The 20,648-nt window shown below is 45.9% G+C and overlaps 1 protein-coding gene across 1 annotated transcript in view; it reads left to right on the top strand.

The window, feature by feature from the left end:
• The window catches only part of nkd1 (NKD inhibitor of WNT signaling pathway 1), a gene marked incomplete at its 5' end in the record, with an annotated part of 103,481 nt that overhangs the window by 69,287 nt on the left and 13,546 nt on the right, over positions 1 to 20,648 (top strand). Inside the window, 3 exons of the mRNA XM_080520439.1 lie at positions 1,667 to 1,732; positions 1,955 to 2,022; positions 2,202 to 2,341. Coding sequence (XP_080376565.1) covers positions 1,667 to 1,732; positions 1,955 to 2,022; positions 2,202 to 2,341 — 274 coding nt within the window. The remainder of the gene's footprint in view (positions 1 to 1,666; positions 1,733 to 1,954; positions 2,023 to 2,201; positions 2,342 to 20,648) is intronic.

Raw genomic sequence — 20,648 nt, 5'->3', positions numbered from 1 at the left:
AGTGAGCTACTGGCAGCCAAATAGCACAGTGGCTTCTTTTTGAAGACATCAAAAGAATCTTGGTTCGCCTTCATCTGCTGCCTCTGTCCAATGAGACCCTTTTTCTTATGACAGAAACCCCAAACAGGCAGGCAGAGACACATACAGCATGATTTTGCCTTGATGAGGAAGCACATATTAGGGGATAACTGCAGGTTTATTATTCAAATGAACAGGGAGTTGTTGATCAAGAGGGAATACAAACACTCACTTCATGCTGTGACAAAGATGTTCTTTCTAAATTATATAGATGATCTTTTAGTTGCTGCTGAGTGATGTTTCATGGAGCTTTCCATTGAGTCCTGTGAACCCAGCTACCATTTTTTAAAAGCTTAATATTTTGCTTATTCTTATCTCACTCAAATAGAACATTATACAAACTGCACATAGTGTATTTCCAATAATTCGCCTCTGATACATACTCTTCATTTCAATTGCTAACTCTAAATAAACCATAGGTTAGTGATTAATTTCTTTATGAATTTGTTTTCTTTATTGGCAGGTAATCTGTTTACAGTGTTTGTGGTCCTTTCTTCCACATTAGACCAGGAAACCCCTATTAAGGCTGTTTTATACATAACACTTTATATATTTCTCATGGTCAGCACATAAAATAAATTCATGAATAATTATATTAATCAGCTTAGTTGTCAGAAATACTACAGCTATCACCTACACAATCTAAAATATTTAATTATTCACATGTCTGCTGGTCATAACAAATGATCCTTAAACTACAATGTGAAGAAAAACATCAGCTTGGCTTTATTGTAGTTACAAATTCATAATTCTATTAATATAACTGCTGTCTTTAAAAGTTAGAACAAAACAGAGAATCCCCCCCCCCGTATTTCCTCTCCAAACTATTTTGTTCAAAGAGTGGAACTTCAGTCTGTTGATTAATTACACATACACTGAAAAATTCCCATTTTTATTTTCATCAACTAGACTATGTGGAAGTCATGAAAGTCTAAAATAAAGTATCTAAAAGCATTATAGTATTCTGCGAGATCAGAGGCTCTTTACAATGTATTTTATTTTTCCAGAGGAGGTGATGACAATAATAAAGAACCCTAATAGCATTCATTTCGTAAATTCATTTCATTAGACCATAACATTGCAATTGCATCTTTATACTTTTGATCAGCTAAAATCTATTAATTGTGACCCTTTTTGACGGGAGCGGGAAAGCGAGAGTTGTCAAGCTTGCTAAAGTGAGTGAACTTCCTGTGGGGATTATCAAGTTCGATTCTCTAATTAAATCGAATCGAGAATGTTAGATGCTTCCGGCTTATAAGAGGTAAATGTTACCATTATTTTTTCACCAGTCTTTCAAACAACTATATCAATATGTCATAAGCCATTTATCATTATTTTTTTACATTACACGTTGTCGTTTAAAGGTCTATTGAAAACGTCCCAATTAAATTCATGTCAAAGAGGTTTATGTTTTACGGTCTTAAGAGGATGTTTTTCTCAAAGCATACGGTACGTATGAATGAAAACCTGTGTTTTCACGCACTTTTCACCACATGACCGCTCCGGTTTGTGCTCTTATTGTGAAGGAGCATATAGGAAGTGGCTGCTGGTGTGTTTTTGTGTCTTGACGTCGCGCTCGCGATCAAAGGGCTCCACCGCTCCCCGGTCTGTCGCGCGGTGCCGCTCACACGGAGCGCTTCAGTCAGTCAGTCAAGTCAGTCAGTCTCCACGGACGCTGCTCTGTCTGGATACCGCCGTCCCTTCCTCTCTGGATTACACTCGTCTGATGGTTTTTAACTCCAACCCGATGCATAGAAATGGGTAAACTGCACTCGAAACATGGTAAGCCTTCTTTTATTCCCCGGGAGTGAAGAATGTAAGAGAAATAAAATCACAGCTGTAGTTGTTCCGCCGCTGCGATACTTTCGAGTAACAGATTCATTGTGCTTTTCCCCCCCTCTCCCTCTCAAGCCGCTATTTGTAAACCGAGGGAGAGTCCAGAAGGTAGGCGCACTTTCTCCTTTCTCCATCCCATACTATTTGTGTTTTATTTCCTTTATTTCGTCGTCCCCCAGCTTGTCGAGTCACTTCACGGACTCTTTGAAATGACGGTAAAACGTGAACGAGAAAGACGTCGCCGCTCCGCCGCGAGAATAACGTCGTGGGTTTTTTTGTCGTTCCAGGCGACAGTTTTGTAGTCAACGCTTGCCTGGCGAGGAAGGGGCTCGACGACTGGCTCGTGAAGCAGAAGTACTACTGCGCGAGCTCCCGCCTCGAGCAGCAGGACTGTCACCACAAGAATAGCTGCGGCTTGTCCGCACGGGTGAGTGTCTGACCGCCACCTCCTCTCGTTCAGAGTGACGCTCACACTCCTGTTCTTCTGTCTCCAGAGCTTTGTTTTATCACACGTTTTCACACGATTCCTCGTGAGCGACTCACTAAAGTCTTGTCAAACTTTCTTGCATGGAGTGTGAACTTCTTTGGACAATTGAGATGTTTAGATTTTTTTTTCAGACTGAAAATGTGTTTTTTTTTTCTTCAAGTCTCTCTCTCTCTCTCTCTCCCTCTCTCTCTCTCTCTCCCTCTCTCTCTCTCTCTCATGCTGTGATATTTGGCTTTGTCTCTGTGACAACATGAAACACTCATGTTCACAAGCCTCACGTTTCTTCAATCCGATCAAACCTTTGAGCAGCGATGATCGGATCGTGAAGTCCACGATCACCAAGCATTTTTATCGGTTTAAACTATTTTCGTGGTGTTAAAAGTTGTACATGTTGTAAACAAACATTAGGTTGTAGTAGCTTGTCGCTTTACTCCCATTTCTTTTCTCTCTCAGAATGCAGGTACATGTCCTTCAAGCAGTAGTTTTGTTTCTGCTGCTCCTTGAGAATCTTTTTTTTTTTTTTATTATTTATTTTATCAATAGTTTTGCTGGATCCTACAGCTTGTGCACGTCGGCTGTTTCTAGTCTCATGACCATAAAGTCGCTTAGCCTTCCTGGAATCTTTCAGATTGTCAAATAATAAAGTTGTATTTGTTGGAAAGCAGTTCAGATTTGCCCTGGCCACGTGCAGCAGGTGTACAAATGGTTCACACAGGTGTAGTTAGACATGTGCTGTAAGCTCGACTTGATCCCATCTAGAGAACCGTCGACTTTTGCATTTCGACTTGCAAATTTCTTCCCCGATCGTCTCACCAGACCAGAATCTTTCAGTAGACGTGTTTCCGTTCCCGATGGAGATGTTCGTGTCCACGTTGCCAGTTTACTGCTGATGCGGCCTCATCTGCTCACATAGGCAGCAAATTTTGTTATCAGCCTGTGAACTGATCTGAGGATGGCTTGTCTTTTCTCTTCACGTTGGAGGGGGGGGGGGGGGGTGACGATACGTCAAGCCTGGAGTTGAAAGCGTTGCCGTGTGACAGTCTGGCGACGAGCGTGGATGGTATGAGCCGAGCAGAGATGTTGGGGAGGTCACGCTTGTTTTGTATTTTGGCAGTGTCATAAACGCAGCCTGTTGTTGTCAAGTGGGGAAATCCTTTGGAATTGCTTTAGAGGAGCCTTAAGCCTCTTCGGTTAGCGATGCCTTCCTCAAAGGCGGCATGTTTGAGGAACTGGAGCCCAACAAGAGAGAGAGAGAGAGAGAGAGAGAGAGAGAATCACTTCCTCCACCCACGAGCCAGACACTTTGAGCAGAAATTAAAAAAAAAAAAAACACTCTTCTATTGAATTCAGCCCAAAATACAGGATCTGCCACATTCCAGAGCACCGACTGTAGGATAACGTTGTGCTGATCTGCGGTGTGAATTTCCCTTTGAAATACGTGACCAGTCGCTTTGGCGGTTTTCGACAAACTCTAATCCTCTCATCAGTGACATGCTGCCGTAAACAGTCCCTCTTGTTGCTGTTCATCTGCCTTCTATCAAGAGGCTCACGCTCCATTAGCACTCTTGCTGCTTGTGTGCAGAGTTCACGTCGTGCCGAACCTTCAGACCGAAGACCCAACCACATTGTGGGGTAGGGGGTGGGGGGGTGTGAGGAGCCATCCACACACAGGTTAGCAGTAGGCAAACAGAAAAGAAAAAAAATCAAGGGAGTCTTTGGCAACGAAGATATCTGCTGCTTCCCGCTTTTTTTTTTTTGTTGCCGGGTCTAAAGTCCACCATTGTTTTTACGTCTGCCGGACCAATGTTTTTCGATGGCGTCGTATTGCAGGGCGGCTTATTTATGGTGGAGAGTGTGAGTCCTCGGACAGCCGCCTCCGTGTTGCCGGTCCCGACATGATCGTGAGGCCAGTGAACACGGTTGCGCGTCTTCGCGAAGTAACGGGACGATTCCTCCTCCGTCGACAAGATGTTTGTTGGGGAACGAGAAATACCTGAATCCACGTTTTTTTTTTTTTTCCTCTTGGAGAGCGCCAAGTTGCTGCAGCAGCAGAAACTCCAACCAATTTACATTGTTGCCCATGTGCTGAGTGGGGCGCAAGCGCTTTGGGCAATTTGAGCATTTAAAACCACATCATTACCATGCAATTACCATAAATTATTACCAGGAAAACAAACATTCATTACTTTGTTCCTCGAAATCTTCACTCGCTCCTTTCTCCCAGCGATGGCGGTGTGTGTGTGTGTGTGTGAAGGTTTGGCCGTGGTTGGAAGGGGGCCCCTGCTTTGGATGTTTTTGAACAATTTGGAGTTAGCGGGGTTCAGCTTGTATAAATAATTCAAGTCTGGGTGCTTAATATCTTCTAATAACTCAGAAGAGAGGGGGGGGGGGGGGGCGTTTTCACCTCAGTTTTTTATGATGATGGATCGTTTTCCCTTTTTGCTTTCAAGATTTGTATTTCTAAAAGGAATTTGTACTTATTTGTGCTACAGCATTGCTCTTATTTCCATACATCCATACAGGAATTTAACAGCCAGGCAGATGCAGTAAAAATACATTTAATGTGTCTTCTACAACAATGGTACAAAGTTCCAACCTTTCCGCTGTGCTTATAGGATAACACACTGTGTGAAAGTACATTTTAGACTGTCGCAATGATTAATGATCAAAACTGACCTCAAAGGTGACATTTTATGGCTCATCCCTCATTTAGGCTTTGGTCGTATTTATTAAACCAAATGAGAGAAGATACCTGGTGAGATAGTTATTTATAGCGTTCGTCTTTTAAATCCCCCCCGACTGAACCAGGGTCCAGGATAATGCGGGTCGGGTGTCAACAGTGGGGAGTCTGCGCTTGGAATTCTTTTCATCTAATCTTTGCCGAGCCATATTGCTCGCGGGAACAATGGGGATTTTAAAGAAGTGGTGGTTTTACAGAAGTTCTCACATCAGCGGTTCAGTTTTAATTGCTGGTGTTTTTAGCTACGATTGGAAGGACCTAATGATGTCGCTCATGTGGACTCTGCACGCACTCATCTGGGTTTTGGATGCAAGGTTGAGTGAGTGGTGTGGGCAGGTGGACCTGCGTGTCTCAACATTTGAGATCCAGGTCATGTGATCCCCCCCCCCTAGTGTACGGCACGGTGTCTACACCCAGCCGTAAATCTGACCTGTTACGTGGAGCCTGCAGGATTCTGTCGCCGACACACACAGACAACCGACGGGGCCAAAGATTTTCACAACTTTGGGACTTGGAAGTTCAAGTTCCTGACGGCAGCTTTTATGGGGGGGGGTCGCCTCCCTTGGAGCGGCTGGCCGCAAGTCAGGACTGACTTCCAGAATAATCTCCATTAATGGCTTCCATCACAAGTTGCCTCTTTTCTATTCCTAAAATCCCCCTCCCCCGCTCTTGTTTGGTGCCCCCCCCCCCCCCCCCCCCCTCACTCACTCACACACACACACACACACACACACACACACACACACACACACACACACACACACACACACACACCCTTCCTATTCTCCATCTGCTGGCTGCGTTTACCCCGTGGCCTTGTGGTGGTTGTGGCTGATGAAATGAGACTGCATTTGAAGTGGGCCACGCAGGGAGGTGTTTGACGTGACACTAATGGCTCCTCCTTCTCTGTGAAGCCCTTCCCTGTCTGTAGTGTGTGTGTATGTATATATATATATATATATATATATATATATATATATATATATATATATATATATATATGCACACACACTACAGATATATATATATATATATATATATATATATGAACAGACCCCCTCCAAGTCCAGTCTTCCCAAGCTGCCAGTCTTTCCAAAAAGCTTTAGATTTTTTTCTTTTCCTGCAACCGAGCTTCCATCAGCTTGTGTGCAACGTCGACAAAAAGCAAAGGTACATCTGACGACGGAGCCCAACTCAAACGTGAATCACAGTGGAACGCCTGCCCCCAACCCCCTTGTCTCACAGTTGGTTGCTAGGTCTTTGATTTTTTTTTCTTCTTCCCATTTTTTGGAAGTAGAAAGGTTTTTTTTTTTTATTTTGGGTGTGTGTTGGGTGGGGGGGGGGGGGGGTAGGCCTAAAGCTTTTAAACGCATTCCCTCAGCCTCCGAGTCTGATAAAAGGCACGGCAAGTTTTGCGCCCCCTTCGTCTTCGCTTGGTGCTGTTGTGCTTTTTCTTTCCTTGTCGTTTCCCTACAAAGCGAAGGCTCTTGTCTTGAAGGCTGAAAGCACCTTTCAAATGCAGACTCCTCTTCCTCTTTCTCTCGCCCTTTCTTGGCTTCTCCGTGTGCGTTTTTTTTTTTTCCCTTTCCCACCGGCTGGCCTCTTGTGCGTGCGGCGGCGTGACGTATGCCCCCTCTCCCATCAGGGCTCTACCCCCTCTGTGCTCCCGAGGGACCAAGGGCCTGTTGTTGCTCTTTGAGGAGGCTGGGAGAGAAAAAGTTTGGAGCCACACTCTAAAGAGAAGAAAAGCCCCTCGCCTCCGGGAGGAGGGGCAGCACCTGGCCATAGAGGGGCTCTGTGATTTTGGCCTTTTTTTTTTTTTTTTTTCCCATGAGAAGATGCGGTTGAAGTCTTAAGGCTGACATCAGCGTCGCTGGGGGACTGGGAGGAGGCTTCAATGGCACATTGGGCTTCGTGTGTCACATGAAGCTGGAGGAGTTTCTCCTGGGTGACAAAAGCAGAGCGGATAACTCTGGATTGTTAAGAGCGGTGAGAGAATGATAAAGGACAAGCTCCGGTGGCATGCAGCTATTTGAGCAGGTTTATCTAGGGCTGGGCAATTTGGCCTCCACATTTATTTTATTTTTTTTTCAAGAAAAATTTTCATTTTGATTCAATTTAAAATAAAAATTGCAACAGCAACTACAGAAACCCACAAGGGATGGTAGAACAGAACGCGGAAAAAGCCGAAAAAAATAAAATACAATTTTTTAGCTCCAAATTTGATAAATCGACTTTTTTGCCCAGCCCTCGGTTTATCCCAATTTCCTTTTATGGTTTAAGCTGAAACATCTTTTTTTTCTGTATTCTCTCACTGGCTTGTCTTGATCACATAGTAGTATCAGCAACGACCACCGGAAACCGTGGGCGTCATTCGAAATCAAGCAGTGCGTTTGGCGAATTAATAAGCCTGAATGAAACGCTCACATGTGTGTGATGTGAGAGTGTGTGTGTGTGTGAGTGTGTGTGTGTGTGTGTGTGTGTGTGTGTGTGTGTGTGTGTGTGTGTGTGCGTGCGTATACCCGCCCATGCGTGTGCATGCAAGTGTTGCAGAACGTCTGGAGTCAGCTGTCCGGATGCACTCCGGAGATCAAAGGCTTCTACGGGAATGTGCTCTGAATCTCTGGGGATTAGCAGCTGAGATTGTGCTTTGTTTCCCCAAAATATATGCTCCGTTTGCAGCCGCGGATAGCTGTTGATCAAAGTGTCTCGCTGGCTGCGGGGTTTTGTTCCCCGCTCGAGGGTGGCATTTGTATTGCGACTCTTAAAGAATGGGGTGCGATTGAGAGGATGCTCACCTTCTTCTTTTCTTTCCATTGTTTCAAAGCGGAGCTGGACTGAAACGATAAACAGATGCTTTGCTAAAAGGTGCGAGGCGCTGGGCTGAGATCCATCTAAATATAGGGCTTTTTTCCTTCTTCTTTTTTTCTTTTTTTTTTACTGACATCATCCTTGTGGTTAATGGGCTTACATCTTTTTCGACAAACCTTTTGATGCTTCGGTGTGCCTCGCACACACTAATGCCTCTTAAAACCACCATAAAAAAAAAAAAATTCTTCTTGTTTTTGACTCAGAAGAGAGCAATTAAGTGTAAATATTGTCGTTGGCAGATAATTGCTGGCTGCACACAGCTGATACGGAGGAGCAAAGGCTTTTGCGAGCGCGAGGGAAAGAAACGCGTTTTCGATCAGGTTATCTAGTCCTACGCGACGGTGTTCTCCTTTGCTGTCGCGGCTGGCGGGACGTCAGCGGCTCCGGGAGCAACGCGAGGTGACCGAGGCCCCGGTGGGTCTGAGCTTTCCCCTCGAAGCTCGCCGCCTTCCTTTTAATCACCCACTCTGGAGACGCTGCTGAAGTGGGTGTTTAAAGCGCTTAAACCCGGAATGATTCTCTGCCGTGTGTTTATCGGGTTCCCCCTTGCGGGTTGCGCTCTGGCCCGTGCGGTAAGTGCGGAATCATTTTGACTGAGCACTCCGACGGTGGCTCTCAAACGGCACAAGATCAACATCTGCATAACGCCGCCATCAAACCCTCATGAGAGGCACATGCACGGGAACACGCACACACACACACGCACACACACACACACACACGCAGGAACTCGCAGATGTACACAAATGCACATTACCCATGCATTCACTCTGATATGTGAATTAGTTTATCGCTGCTAACAGAGTCCCACAGTGCTTCCCTTCCACTTGTTTGTCTTACAAACTTGGATCTCGGGGAAACGGCGGCGATGGACTCGGCAGCCTCCTCGGGCCCCGCCGGTGTGTTCATCTCCCCCCCCCGTGTTTGCGTTCTCGGGTGACCGGGGGCTCCGGGGCCACATGAGGTGGGGAGAATGGAGGAAGTGGATTTAGGTAAACAGAGGTGGGAGAGCATTGTGCCTCACGCCGACGTAGGTTCCAGGACTCCTCGGCTCTTCCTGTGGCGCCAGGGCCCAAGGAGGCCTGGATTGTCTGTTAGGGGATGTTTTTAGTGGAAGGAAAGCTAAACAGAAGATCAGCCCCCGCTGAAAGGAAAAGCTGTCCTACACCCGGTGTGTTTATGCTCCACAGGTGGCAGAACCTTAAAGAGGACCTCAACCCTGTAGGTTTTTCCAGCGGAGCAGACCAAACCCTGTGCTCTCCTTGTGGCCCGTCGGTCAAACACCTCGCTGCCCCTCCCCAGCACATACGCACTTTATTCAATGTTTGAGGAAAAGCTTGCACGTGAGGCTTTGCAAAGTTTGATGGGACATTATAACTTCTTTAAGTTCACAACCCTGTCTGGAGATATTTTCTGTTGGGTCAGTGCAGATTGGATCACAAGCCTATATAATATGTATACAGGCATACTATCATCCAAGCTGTACATTTAAAAGCTTTGACCATGGTTTGGATCACACATATTGTTGCTTGTGTCAGCAAAAAAGCACACTCGGCTTAACCCTTTAAAATCTATGAAAGTGATCCATACAAATAAGAGTTTCTTCTTGAAATCAAAACTGAAAGGGTCGATTAATAGTTTCTTTATTACACTTCAACACCCTCATGACCCATAATCTACTATCACTATCGGCTGCTTTAGCACATGCTTAACTCTCAAAGCTGCTTTGTATGTTCAAAGAATGATCATTTTAGAAATTAACAGTGGGAGTAAAATTGCACAGAACCTTTGTAAGTTCATGTAATTGCAAATAGCGTGTGGTCACAACAACACTACGGCTGATCTGAATGCTTTGCGGCTAAATCACTGCATAGATTTCGGAATCCAGTGATTTTTGACACATTATTGAGCTGCCCAGAAAGTACGAGGTTGATCACTTGTCCAGTCATTTTAAGTGCTTCGGTCAAGTGGATTGTTTGTGTATTTACTTCAGGCTTCAGATGAGCTGATGTTGGTATCAGTTCTTCAGTAGTGTAACCTGGTCCACAGCAAGATTGTCATGGCGAGCAGTGACACAAGCCACTAATTCCCCGTCGGCTATGAATAGAAACCTGCCTCTGGCACCAGTGCACTTGTATATAGTAGTTGAAGTGTCTATTTCTGCTGCTATGTTTACTTGCAAAGTTGAAACACTCTCTGTAATTACCGAGATTTTAAGTCCACAGTTAAAAGGTCAGATTTGAGGGATGTTTTGAGGTGGTGGCTTGTGGCCTGCAGGATGTCTGCTGTGTGTGTGTGTGTGTGTGTGGGTGTCACGGTGTATGGATACATATGTGCACAGGCAGAAAAGAAGAATGCGGCCACCTTGGTGTTGAGGTCGCTCCCATCTGGTCAACATGCACATGTAAGAGGTTTTGCTAGCAGCCACCTACCACATTGCCATACAACAAAGTCCGAGTCAGCATCTGGACGAGTTCATCTATTCCTCAAGAGGAGATTTCAGGAATTCCCCTCATCTCCAGGTTTGCTTTCATTCGTATGTTAGGGATGAGCACAGCTCTCGACAGCTGTACGGTTAAAGGTCAAGTTGGCACTGCTTTGGCGGCCGTGAATCCGGTGGTAGGGCAGACGTCTCCCACTCAGAAGGTTGCACGTTCAATTCCCATCTCCACATGTTAAAAGTGTCCTTGAGCAAGAAACCGAACCCCTAACTGCTCCCTATGGAGGGATTGGACGCCTTGCATGGCGGCAGCCGCCTCCGTGAATGGGTGAAAGTGTCTAACCCTGTAAAAGTGCTCTGGGACTGCTGAAGGTCTATAAGTGAAATCCATTTACCATTTGTTTAAGTTATTACTCTTCAGGTCTGAGAAGATACAGGTTGGATCTGCTGCCACTCATTCAGCATGGCGCAACGTGCCTCCGAATTGCTTCTTCAAAGTTGTTGAGGAATGAAGGATTAAAGGATCCAGATGTTTCTTAATCAGTGCAAGATATTGTGGAAACGGTGTTTAGAATACTACAACAAATACATATTATATAAATCCCTTGTGTGAAATAGCTGGACTGAGCTCATGTTGAACTTGGGAGCACACATTGCAACTTTGAAAGCCTATATTTGTAAGCATTTTCTTCTATTGCACGTTCCCCCTTTTTTTAATGTATCAAGTGGTTCACGGGTTTGTTTTTTTTAATGCACAAAAGACAAAATAGTTATTTGAAATAGCTCACCTTTTTTTTTTAAAGGCAAATATAGCTATTAATTGGGCAGTTTGTTCAGCAAATGCTATCATTTATATTTCCAACGTGCATCCCTCCGTTGAGGGATGAGTGCTTTCACAGTGCTCCTCGGCGAGTGCGACACTTAAGCTGCAGCCACTGACATGACAGGAGGGTTTTCTTCTCATTTAGCTTTGGAACAAGGCTGAAGTGCCTGTCACTTTCCTGCCCCCCCCCCCCCCCAGGGGTAGATTCCCCACTAAAAACCCGGTCCCTCCTACACTTTTGCGGCACTTGAGAACTGGCGTCTGAAGCCGCCCAGGCGACTGAAGCACTGTCTTTCCTCAAAGAGAGCGTCGGCTAATTACCGAGAACCCGGAGACGCGGCGTTCAGCACGCCGACTGTGACACTTAAGCACGGAAGCAGGCACGTTGCCAACCGCTTGTCTTTGGTAACACACACACACACACGCGAGGCCACGAGGGTCTGGGAGCACTGATTGACACACGTGCACACGCTCCGTAAGCTCATGTCGCCCCAGCAGGGCTGCTCTGCCTCGTTTTGCCAAAGGAAGTTCCAGGTTCCCGAGCAAACTAAATTCCCTTCGGCGAGGGCGATATCCAATTGCCATCCTAACTCACACAAGCTTTCTGGAGACGAGGTGTGTCGTTCTGCGTAGGACACCACCTCCTCTCATGCTCTCCCTTTCCTCTCGTTTATTTTTTCTTTTTTTTCTTTCCCCCCTTGTTCTTTTGGAACCTGGCTTTGCTCTGAATTCTGAGAGCCATAATGTTGTGATTTGTTCCTCTTGGCAGGCAGGGACCACCTGTAAATCAAAGCCAAGCGACAGGCTGTCTCCATCCCCTTCCAAACCCACAGCTTCCATTTGGGAAAGCAAGTTCCCAAAGTGAAGTTCGTTGACTGGTGTCGAGCATGTTTTTTTTGTTGTTTTTTTTAAAGATTTCACCTCTCGCTCTTTGATGACTCACAAGGAAACTTAAGGACAAAAACAAAGGCTTGGATGGCTCATGGCTTCCTCACTTGATGCCCGCGTGGAACTGTTTACGAGGGCCGCTATCTCCGCGTCGACCCGCCGTCATTTTCACTCAACGTGATAATAATTAACACGTAGTGAGACTAGTAGCATTGCTCTTCATCCTCTGCTTAATGCTGCGCGTTCACAGCGAGCGGTTGGAAATCCTGTCTCTCACATTCATTCTGTGCCCCCCCCCACCCCAAAAAAAAAAAAAAAAGCATTTCCTGTTTTTCTCACTCGGGTTTCTCAACTTAATTTTTGGAGAAAGAGAGAAAAAAAAAAGTTTTGAACTTGTGTTTTTTTTTGTAGTTGTAGAAAATGAAATGAAAGCACTCTCAGGGATGGGTTTCTGGAAACCGCTGGAGGGGCGATCGCGCCGCTCCACTCTTGATCTTGACACCCTGTATCCTCCCCCCCCCCCCCCCTGCTCCTCTCTGGCGAGATACGGCTTTGATAAACAGTGTGATAAATGTTAATTGCTGTGGTTACACATTTTTTCAAAAGCTAATAAAAGTCAGGTACCTTGAGTAACAGGTAGAACTCAGTGCCCGAGGGGGGCTGGCTGAGTTGTAAAAGCTTATCTTTGCAGGTGTAAAAGTTTTGTAAATGGGTCATTAAAGTGTTGGCCAACTTCACACATGGAGCACAAAAAGAGGCGAGTGGGGGGAGGGAGATTACTTCAGATCAGCATGTTCTGAAGCATAGAGATGAGGGCTGTAAATCTCTGCTAATATTCCACTGAGCCTTTCAGGAGGCAGCCTTTGATGTGGGTGAGGTAATGTGACCAGCAGTGTTTGCAATGTTAATCTGACGTGGAGGAACCACTGGTGGCTGTGCGCTATCTCTCTACAAAGGGGAAGGCGTGCAATCGCTGCACTCGTTTGTCCTGTAAGAAATGTTGTTTTTTGGGTTTTTTTTAGCAGCCAACAACAAATGATTACAGAGATAAAACAGCATGTGCAGCCTTTTATCCAGTGTTCTTTACATACGTGGAATTTAACTTAATATGCAGTTATTTTTTCCAGCTAAGGTGTTTCTGGTGTGTGTGATGCCAAAGTTAACGCGTTAACCCTCTGGCATGTGCTGCCTAATGCAAGCTCCTTCCAGCCTTGTGTGTTTGCTGACCACGCACACTTTAATCATAGGGCCGCTTCCTCCAACCTGCCTGCCGATGGATCCACACTCCATGGTTATAATTTCTTTCCGGGGTGCAGAGAGAGAGAGAGAGAGAGAGCGAGAGAGAGAGAGAGAGATTGTTGGGTGTGTCGGGACCGAGGGGGTGTCAAGCGGGAGGGGCGGGCCGAGTCTGCAGCAAAGGTGTCTGTCTTCAAAGCTCTCGCTCTCTCTCTCTCTCTCTCTCTCTCTCTCTCTCTCTCTCTCTCTCTCTCTCTCTCTCTCTCTCTCTCTCGCCCTCTCTCGCAAGATGTCAAATTACATGTTGGCACTATTTTTAGGGACTTGTAATTGTCCATTTCTTCATCCAGTTTGTTTTCCACCCAACTCTAGAGGGTGTTTTATTGAGCAGCGTTTCTCCTGAATGATTAAATGTTTATCCTAAATGTGCAGTTGGGTATTTCAGAGAAAAGAGCACCCACAGGACGCACGTGGAAGACTCGACATCAAAAGATTTACAGCGGGCGACCTCTGGAAAATCATTGAGTTCCTTATCAAAGGCATAAAATTGCATTGTAAAACCAGCAGATAGGACGTCCTCCTCAGCGCCCAGGAGACGAGTTTTGTGCATTTGTTTAGCTTGTAAAGAATTTTTTTTTTTTTTTTTAAGACAGATCAAGCATCCGTTCTGCTGGAGGAAAGTCAAACTACTCCCTGAGTAGTGATGAGACCTGATAGACGCTCGGTTCAAACAAAACAGACTTATCGGGTCGAGCCGGACCGAAACGCGGAGACATTCATTCCCCAAGGTTCTCCGTGCCGTAGGTGTCGTCTGAAATTGGCCCCGTCTACCCCCTGTCCTCCATAAACGGGGCCGTCTCGCATTAGCTCCGCTTGTGCCATACGATTATCTGAGATCTTTATTTCATGTGTGGAAACCGATCCCCTTTGAAGCCTCGCTCAGAGGCAGCGGCGGCGCTTCACTCGCTCACATCAACACCCCCTCTATCTTGGCTCCATCTTGGGGGCGTCGTGTTTTACTGCGACGTGGTGCTTTGAATGAGGCTGTTAAATGCTGCTGGAAGGTGGAGAGCACTCCCCGTATTAAAAAAAAAAAAAAGAAATCCTGGAAGTGAAACTCGGACCCGAGTCTAAAGCTGCTGTTTGATGATGAGTGGTGATCGTTTTTAGTTTTTTTTCCCCCCTTCGTCAAGCTGCACCTCATACACTTCACACTCATCGCAGGATAGGTGCTGCTCCAGATTCCAAGAGTTGTGCAGCTCAGTCCTTTGAAAGTGCCTCCAGTGTATCTCAGTTTACTCTTTGCGATGGTGGAGGGGGATGGGTATTTCCTCTCTTGTGGTCTTCTGCGAGTAACACTACACCTATAAGCTAATTTGCAGCTCTCAAACTAATAGGACTTTTTTGTTGTTGTTGTTGTTATAATTCCTGGTTTTTAGCTTTAGAGCAGTGTGTGTGTGTGTGTGTGTGTGTGTGTGTGTGTGTGTGTGTGTGTGTGTGTGTGTGTGTGTGTACACGCCGTGGATTTTTTATTATTTTTTTTAAAGTTCCCCAGCTTTACAGCTGTTTCCACTATCAGTTCTTCATAAACCTTTGCTGATGGCTTCAGTCCAGGTTAGATGCAATCAGTCAAAATCATTTCATTTGCCAAGTGCGCCAGATGTATGGGACAAAGTGCAAATTCGTGATGACAGCTCTGGTCTGTCTAAACACAGTTGGTTTGAAAGCACTCATGTGTCACATGTTTTGCATTGGTCTTGTGTTTTTTTTCTGAGGATCCCTGTGGTTTCCGATCCAAGCGAAGACTACTGCATTTTACACATAATATGTCGCACCTGAGTAGAAGTTGCGGCCGTCAAAAAAGAAAACGTGCTAAGACGAAAGGAAGATAGAAGATCGCACTCGTTTTGTAAGACGCGTTTATTCCTCTCTGCCCTGGCGTCGATGAGCCTCGGCCAGCAGCTGCTGTTAGTTAACTCGTCTGAAAAATGTGTTTCTCCAGCTCTTTGCCACTGTGCTTTTAGCCCACGATTAGCCTTTGTTGTTGTTGTTCTTCGTCACTCCAGTCCGACACAAAAGTCAAACTTCTTCTGCTGCTCTGTTTATAACTTTTCGCTCAAATTCTGCCGTTGAGCTCGTTCTTCTTGGTGACATTTTGTTTGTGCTCGTCAGTCAAACACGGCAATTATGGAAGTTTTTCTCTTGCAGCGTAGCAGCTCTCTGTTGTCATATAGTGCCATCGAGTGGTCCCAAATGGTACATACGGGTATATTTTAATATATAAGCCTCTTAATATAGGTAGCGTGACCAGCAAACAAGGAAGATAAATATAGTTTGAAGAATACTGTATTTGCCAGGATTCCCCAGTTGGTGCCCAGTTCATTCCAAGCTTGGCTTGATCAGAAATATCACTGCGGCTCCATGGTTCAGAGTGGCACTAATGTGGCACCACCTGTTGCCAACAACAACGTCGAGACCTTTTCCTCCTTCTCCTGCTCTTGTCAGATCCATTCCCGGTCCCGTGGCGATGGCATGCTGAGTATCTCTGCCATGTGGAAAACAGGCTCCGAGTGATGGAAGTCGATAGGCTAATAACATTGAATCAACTGCACGCATCATATTATCGGCAGTCCGATGACAGGATGAGCTCAAACATGAAAACAATTCTGCACCCGAACCCGTGACCCCGTCCGACGGGCCTTCAGGGGAGATCCTGACGGTTTACGATTCCTATAAAAGTGAGAAGGACAACTTTTCACCCTCTGTAGCGGTTTCTGCAGAATCGCGTCCGTCTCCTGTTTGAAAGAGCCGTCTGGTCCCAGTGGGAGCAGACATACTCGGTTCCCACGCTGCCTCGTCTCCGCCGCTCGGCCCGTCTCATGCCCTCACGGCTAAACGACCGTTCCCGCTGTCATGCCGGCACCACCGCGCCGAGTCCTGCCGTCCCCAAGGTGTTTCCTCACAGCGGGCGAGGGGGGGGGGGGGGGAGGGGGAGCAGGAGGCACCCAGCCACCGTTCTAATGAGATTTTTCCTGGGTTTTGATGGAGTGCCAGTAGTGCAGCCATCGCTCCAGAGGCCTGCCTCCGCTGAGCTCTGGCGTGCGATCAGGGAGAGCTGTCGTCGGCCGCATAAATTGTCAGCCTGTGTGGTGGGTCATGGAGGCAGACAGCGGAGACCAAGAGGCCTTGTGGGACTTCCCCACAATCACATACAAGTGCGTATTACTTGCACTCTAACGTACCCTTTTGCTTCAAACACAGACTCGCTGTAAAAGAGAGAGAAAAAAAAAGAAAAGAATACAGCCCAGTGGGTCGACTGTATTTGTAAGGATGATGCTCAAGGCAACTTTCGGTCTCAACTCGCCGAGTCGCTTCAGTGCCAGCATGTGCTCCAAATCGCTCTTACTCTTACGCCATCTCCCGCTGTCTTCAGGAGAACGAGAGCAAAACACAACAATATATTCTAGAATTGATTGTCAAAAACTCTGTCACACCCTCTTATGTCCGTTGCCTCAGTGGTTACCTTGACCGAGTGGAACACCGTGTTTCAGAGCTGATGATTTCATGATCCACGCTTATCAGATGGACAAGTTAACATGTTTCCTGCAATTACGCTGTGTTGTTTGGGGGTGTAGTTATCAGGGAGATCCAAGATGTCTCCAACGTGTCACACAGTATGACTTACACCCCCGTGACATTGAGCTTTAGCGTCGAAGAAGCAAGCGAAACTGCATTTTATTTTTTTAATTCATCAAGAACTGTTGCTTGAATTACTCAGAAGAAGAAAAAATTCCTTCAATATCATGTTATTGAGTGGATATTTTTGTGAAGACTCTTTTAACAGGAGTTGACTGGCTACAATTCTTAAAGAAAACACGCTGTATTTATCCAATAAATGCTATTATTGTTAAAATGTGCACATCTGAATCCATATTTCCAAAGTCGCCATTGATGAGGTTTGCCAAACGGCTCCCGAGGCCAAGCTAAACAAGCCTTCAGGCTGGCGAGTCGCGTCGATGGGATGTTGTAATGAGGCCAGCACACTATGTTCTGTGTTACAGTCTGGTCATAAATCACTTTCCGTGAAGGGGATTGAACAACTTTAAAACACACAGGGGCCGCGCAATTCCTTGTCCCGAAGGCCCGTCGAAGAAGCGCCCGAAGAGTCTGGCAGCGATTTAAAGCAAAAAAAAAAAAAAAAAACCCCGCTTCATGCTTTGGTTTCCACAGAACATTTAACATCATGTCTGGAAAATTATTTTAGCCGGTCCCGAGTTAAGGAGAGCGGTGGCCTGGAGGCCCTTGCATCCCGGACCCGGATCCCGCGGAGCGGCGGGGAAGTGGCTCCTCACCGTAGCTTTCAGCAGGTCGTGGCCTCAAGCTGCGGGGGGGGGGGGGGGGGGGGGGGGGGGCAAAGAACAAAATGACCAAACGGTGCAGCACACAGTGGAGAAGTGGAGTTAATCAGCAGTACATCTCTTGCCACAAAAGGCCGCTTTTATCGCGGCAGTATTGTCCCCACGTTTACCGCCACACAAGTTGCAGTGGAGTCAGTGGGGGTGGGAGGCCGAGGTGGCCTCTCCTCCTTCAAGAGCTCTCCCCCGGTGACCTCTGACCTTTGCATGAGCCGGAGTCACAGAGAAACCCCCTCATCGACTCTCGCAGGGTGAAAACCCCCCCCCCCCCCACAAATACAAAACAAAGAAAAGCTGGACGGCTCTTTTGTGGCGGCCGTTTTACACGCACATCGTTGTGAGGATCAGTGTGTGCGAGACTCTAACGAGAGGCGGGTTCTCTCATTTCTCTCCCTCTCCAAGCTAAGTGTTTGTAAATGTTGCGTCAGTCCGGCCTCGTCTCCACTCATTAGTCGAGGAATGACTTTAGACGGGGATGACCAGCCGCACAGTGTTTTTTGGGCAAGTCCATGCTGAGCGTTTCCTTTTCAAGCTAAACTAAAGGAAGCGATAACAAGGCTTTTTATTCTCTGCGGCTCAACGATCTGGGCTGCTTTCCCTTTGGTGTCCACGATCTGCCACAGCCGCCTCTTGTGCTGCTCCGTCCTTAATATAATGTCCTGAAGAGTTTCACTCCTTTGATGTCTTAGCTGATGCTAAATCACGTTAGGTCTTTCAAACATTTTGTTTGAAACATAATTGTTTATCGTGACTAATCTGTTTCTTTCCTGTTAGGCATGTTGTCTTCAAAGGACCCACGTTTTCAGCATGTTAGTGGAGTTATTCATTCAGATCACGAGTCAAAGCTGGATCTTACCGGAGATCAGCAACTGAACTAAGCACACAATTCATCGAGTGGCTCTTTTATTTTTGACGCAGGATCGAAGAAATTCATATTTTTCTTGTAGGCGTGAATGGCAAGTCCAAAAATGTTGTTTTCGTTACTTGAAACTATTATTCTTCACCGTCGCACACAAAAAAAAAAAACATTTGCTTCATTGTGTTGGACCAATTTGCTGGTGGGAAAAGCAGGAAAGTGTTTATTTTTAGAACTTCTGCAGGGTGTTTTGTTGATCTGATCAATCACTGCCAGAGCACGAAACAAGAACGCTGTCCTTGAAAGTGTGTTTGACATGTTTACATGGCGAGGAAAAGTACATTTACAAGGAATGATGAGAAATACTTGTTTTGTTTTCCAGCATGAGAACAATTCCACAGGCTTTAAAAAAAAAAAACTTTTGCTGTTGTGTATATCTATTACCGTGTAGCGGTCAAAGGCTTTTCATCAGGGGGAGGAAGTGTGTGCGTGCTTTTGTGTGAAATATATATAAAAAAAAAAAAAAGAAGCATGGGATACTTTCTTCATAACACTGACCAGAGCAAATCCCAGAGTAACTCCGGCGTGCTAATAATACGGTTCTCATCCATCACCACAGACAACAACCAATTAGTACATTCCTCTTCCCCCTTTTTTCTCATGTTCTTGGCTAACCTCTCAATAATTCTGGACCATTCATCAAAAACTGAAACACGCTCAAGATGCTGTGTGTGTGTGTGTGTGTGTGTGTGTGTGTGTGTGTGTGTGTGTGTGTGTGTGTGTGTGTGTGTGTGTGTGTGTGTGTGTGTGTGTGTGTGTGTGTGTGTGTGTGTGTGTGTGTGTGTGTGTGTGTGTAATCAAAGGAATGTTCATTATGGAGTGACTGTGTTTTCTGTTGGGAGAGAAAGCGAGGCCAGCGTCGGCGTTACCAGGGTTTAATTTTCACCCTGATGGATGATGTCCGGGATGTGTTGGAGCGGGTCAGCACCCAGCGGACCACTCTCCTCCGTGACTTTTCTTCCGATCCGGCGCGGAAAGAAAAGCGAGCGTATTGACAGGAAGGGAAGAAACTTTTGAGTAACTTTATCCAATAATTACGCCGTGTTTTTCTCCATAATTCCTGGGTTTATTGTATCAGCGCAGACAACTAGTGATTAACCTGTGACAGCTGCCTCGGACAAGAATCTAAACTATGCATCAGCGAAGGCTTTTCCCAAGAAAACAATATTTTCCAAAGCTTATATTTGCTTTCTTTCATCACAGTTTCCATCACAAATGTGGGTTTGTTTTTTTTTTTTTTTTTTTTTAAGAAAGTTGCTGAAAGTTTTCACCACCAGGCATCAAGGCGGTCAGGACCATTACAGGGGCTTGCGAAAGCAGCCGTCCTCTGTTTAGGAGTCAGGCCGGTAAATGAAGTCCCACTGGAGCTTGGAGGTGGTGTTGCCAAAAGAAATCTTCTTAGCGGAGGTCTTTGAGGTTAGTGTAGCAAGGTCGTGGGGTTTGATGAGTCAGCATTGTGAGTCCCCCGAACAAAGACCCCTTCGGCCCCTGACTGCTCACGTTGGATCATGAAAAGCAGAAACCCAATCAAACATGCGATTCACATGAGCTGCTCTGGCGATTCCTGAAAAAAAAGCATTTAATTTCAATGACTGTATAATGAAGGTATTATCCACTATTGTTTTAATTGGTGCCTTTATTGCTTGAATTCCGAGCAATTTTAAAAATGCATCTGGTCAACACTGTACCTGAACATCTGTGAGCACATAGATGGAGCACCTGTTCCTCTGATAAACCTGGTTAATGGCACCAAAATGTGTTTTTTCTTTCCTGCTTCAGATGACGAAACTCTTGAATGGAGCGAAGCACAGATTAGAACACGTTTGTTGTATTATGTTTTGGCGCTCACTGTTGCTGCAGCGTTATCATGTCGACAACTGGGAAGATCGACTTTGACGCCATATTTGAAATCAGAGCG

This window comes from Blennius ocellaris, assembly GCF_963422515.1.
Source record: "Blennius ocellaris genome assembly, chromosome: 1".
Classification (NCBI taxonomy): domain Eukaryota; kingdom Metazoa; phylum Chordata; class Actinopteri; order Blenniiformes; family Blenniidae; genus Blennius; species Blennius ocellaris.
This window is presented reverse-complemented; position numbering and strand designations above follow the sequence as displayed.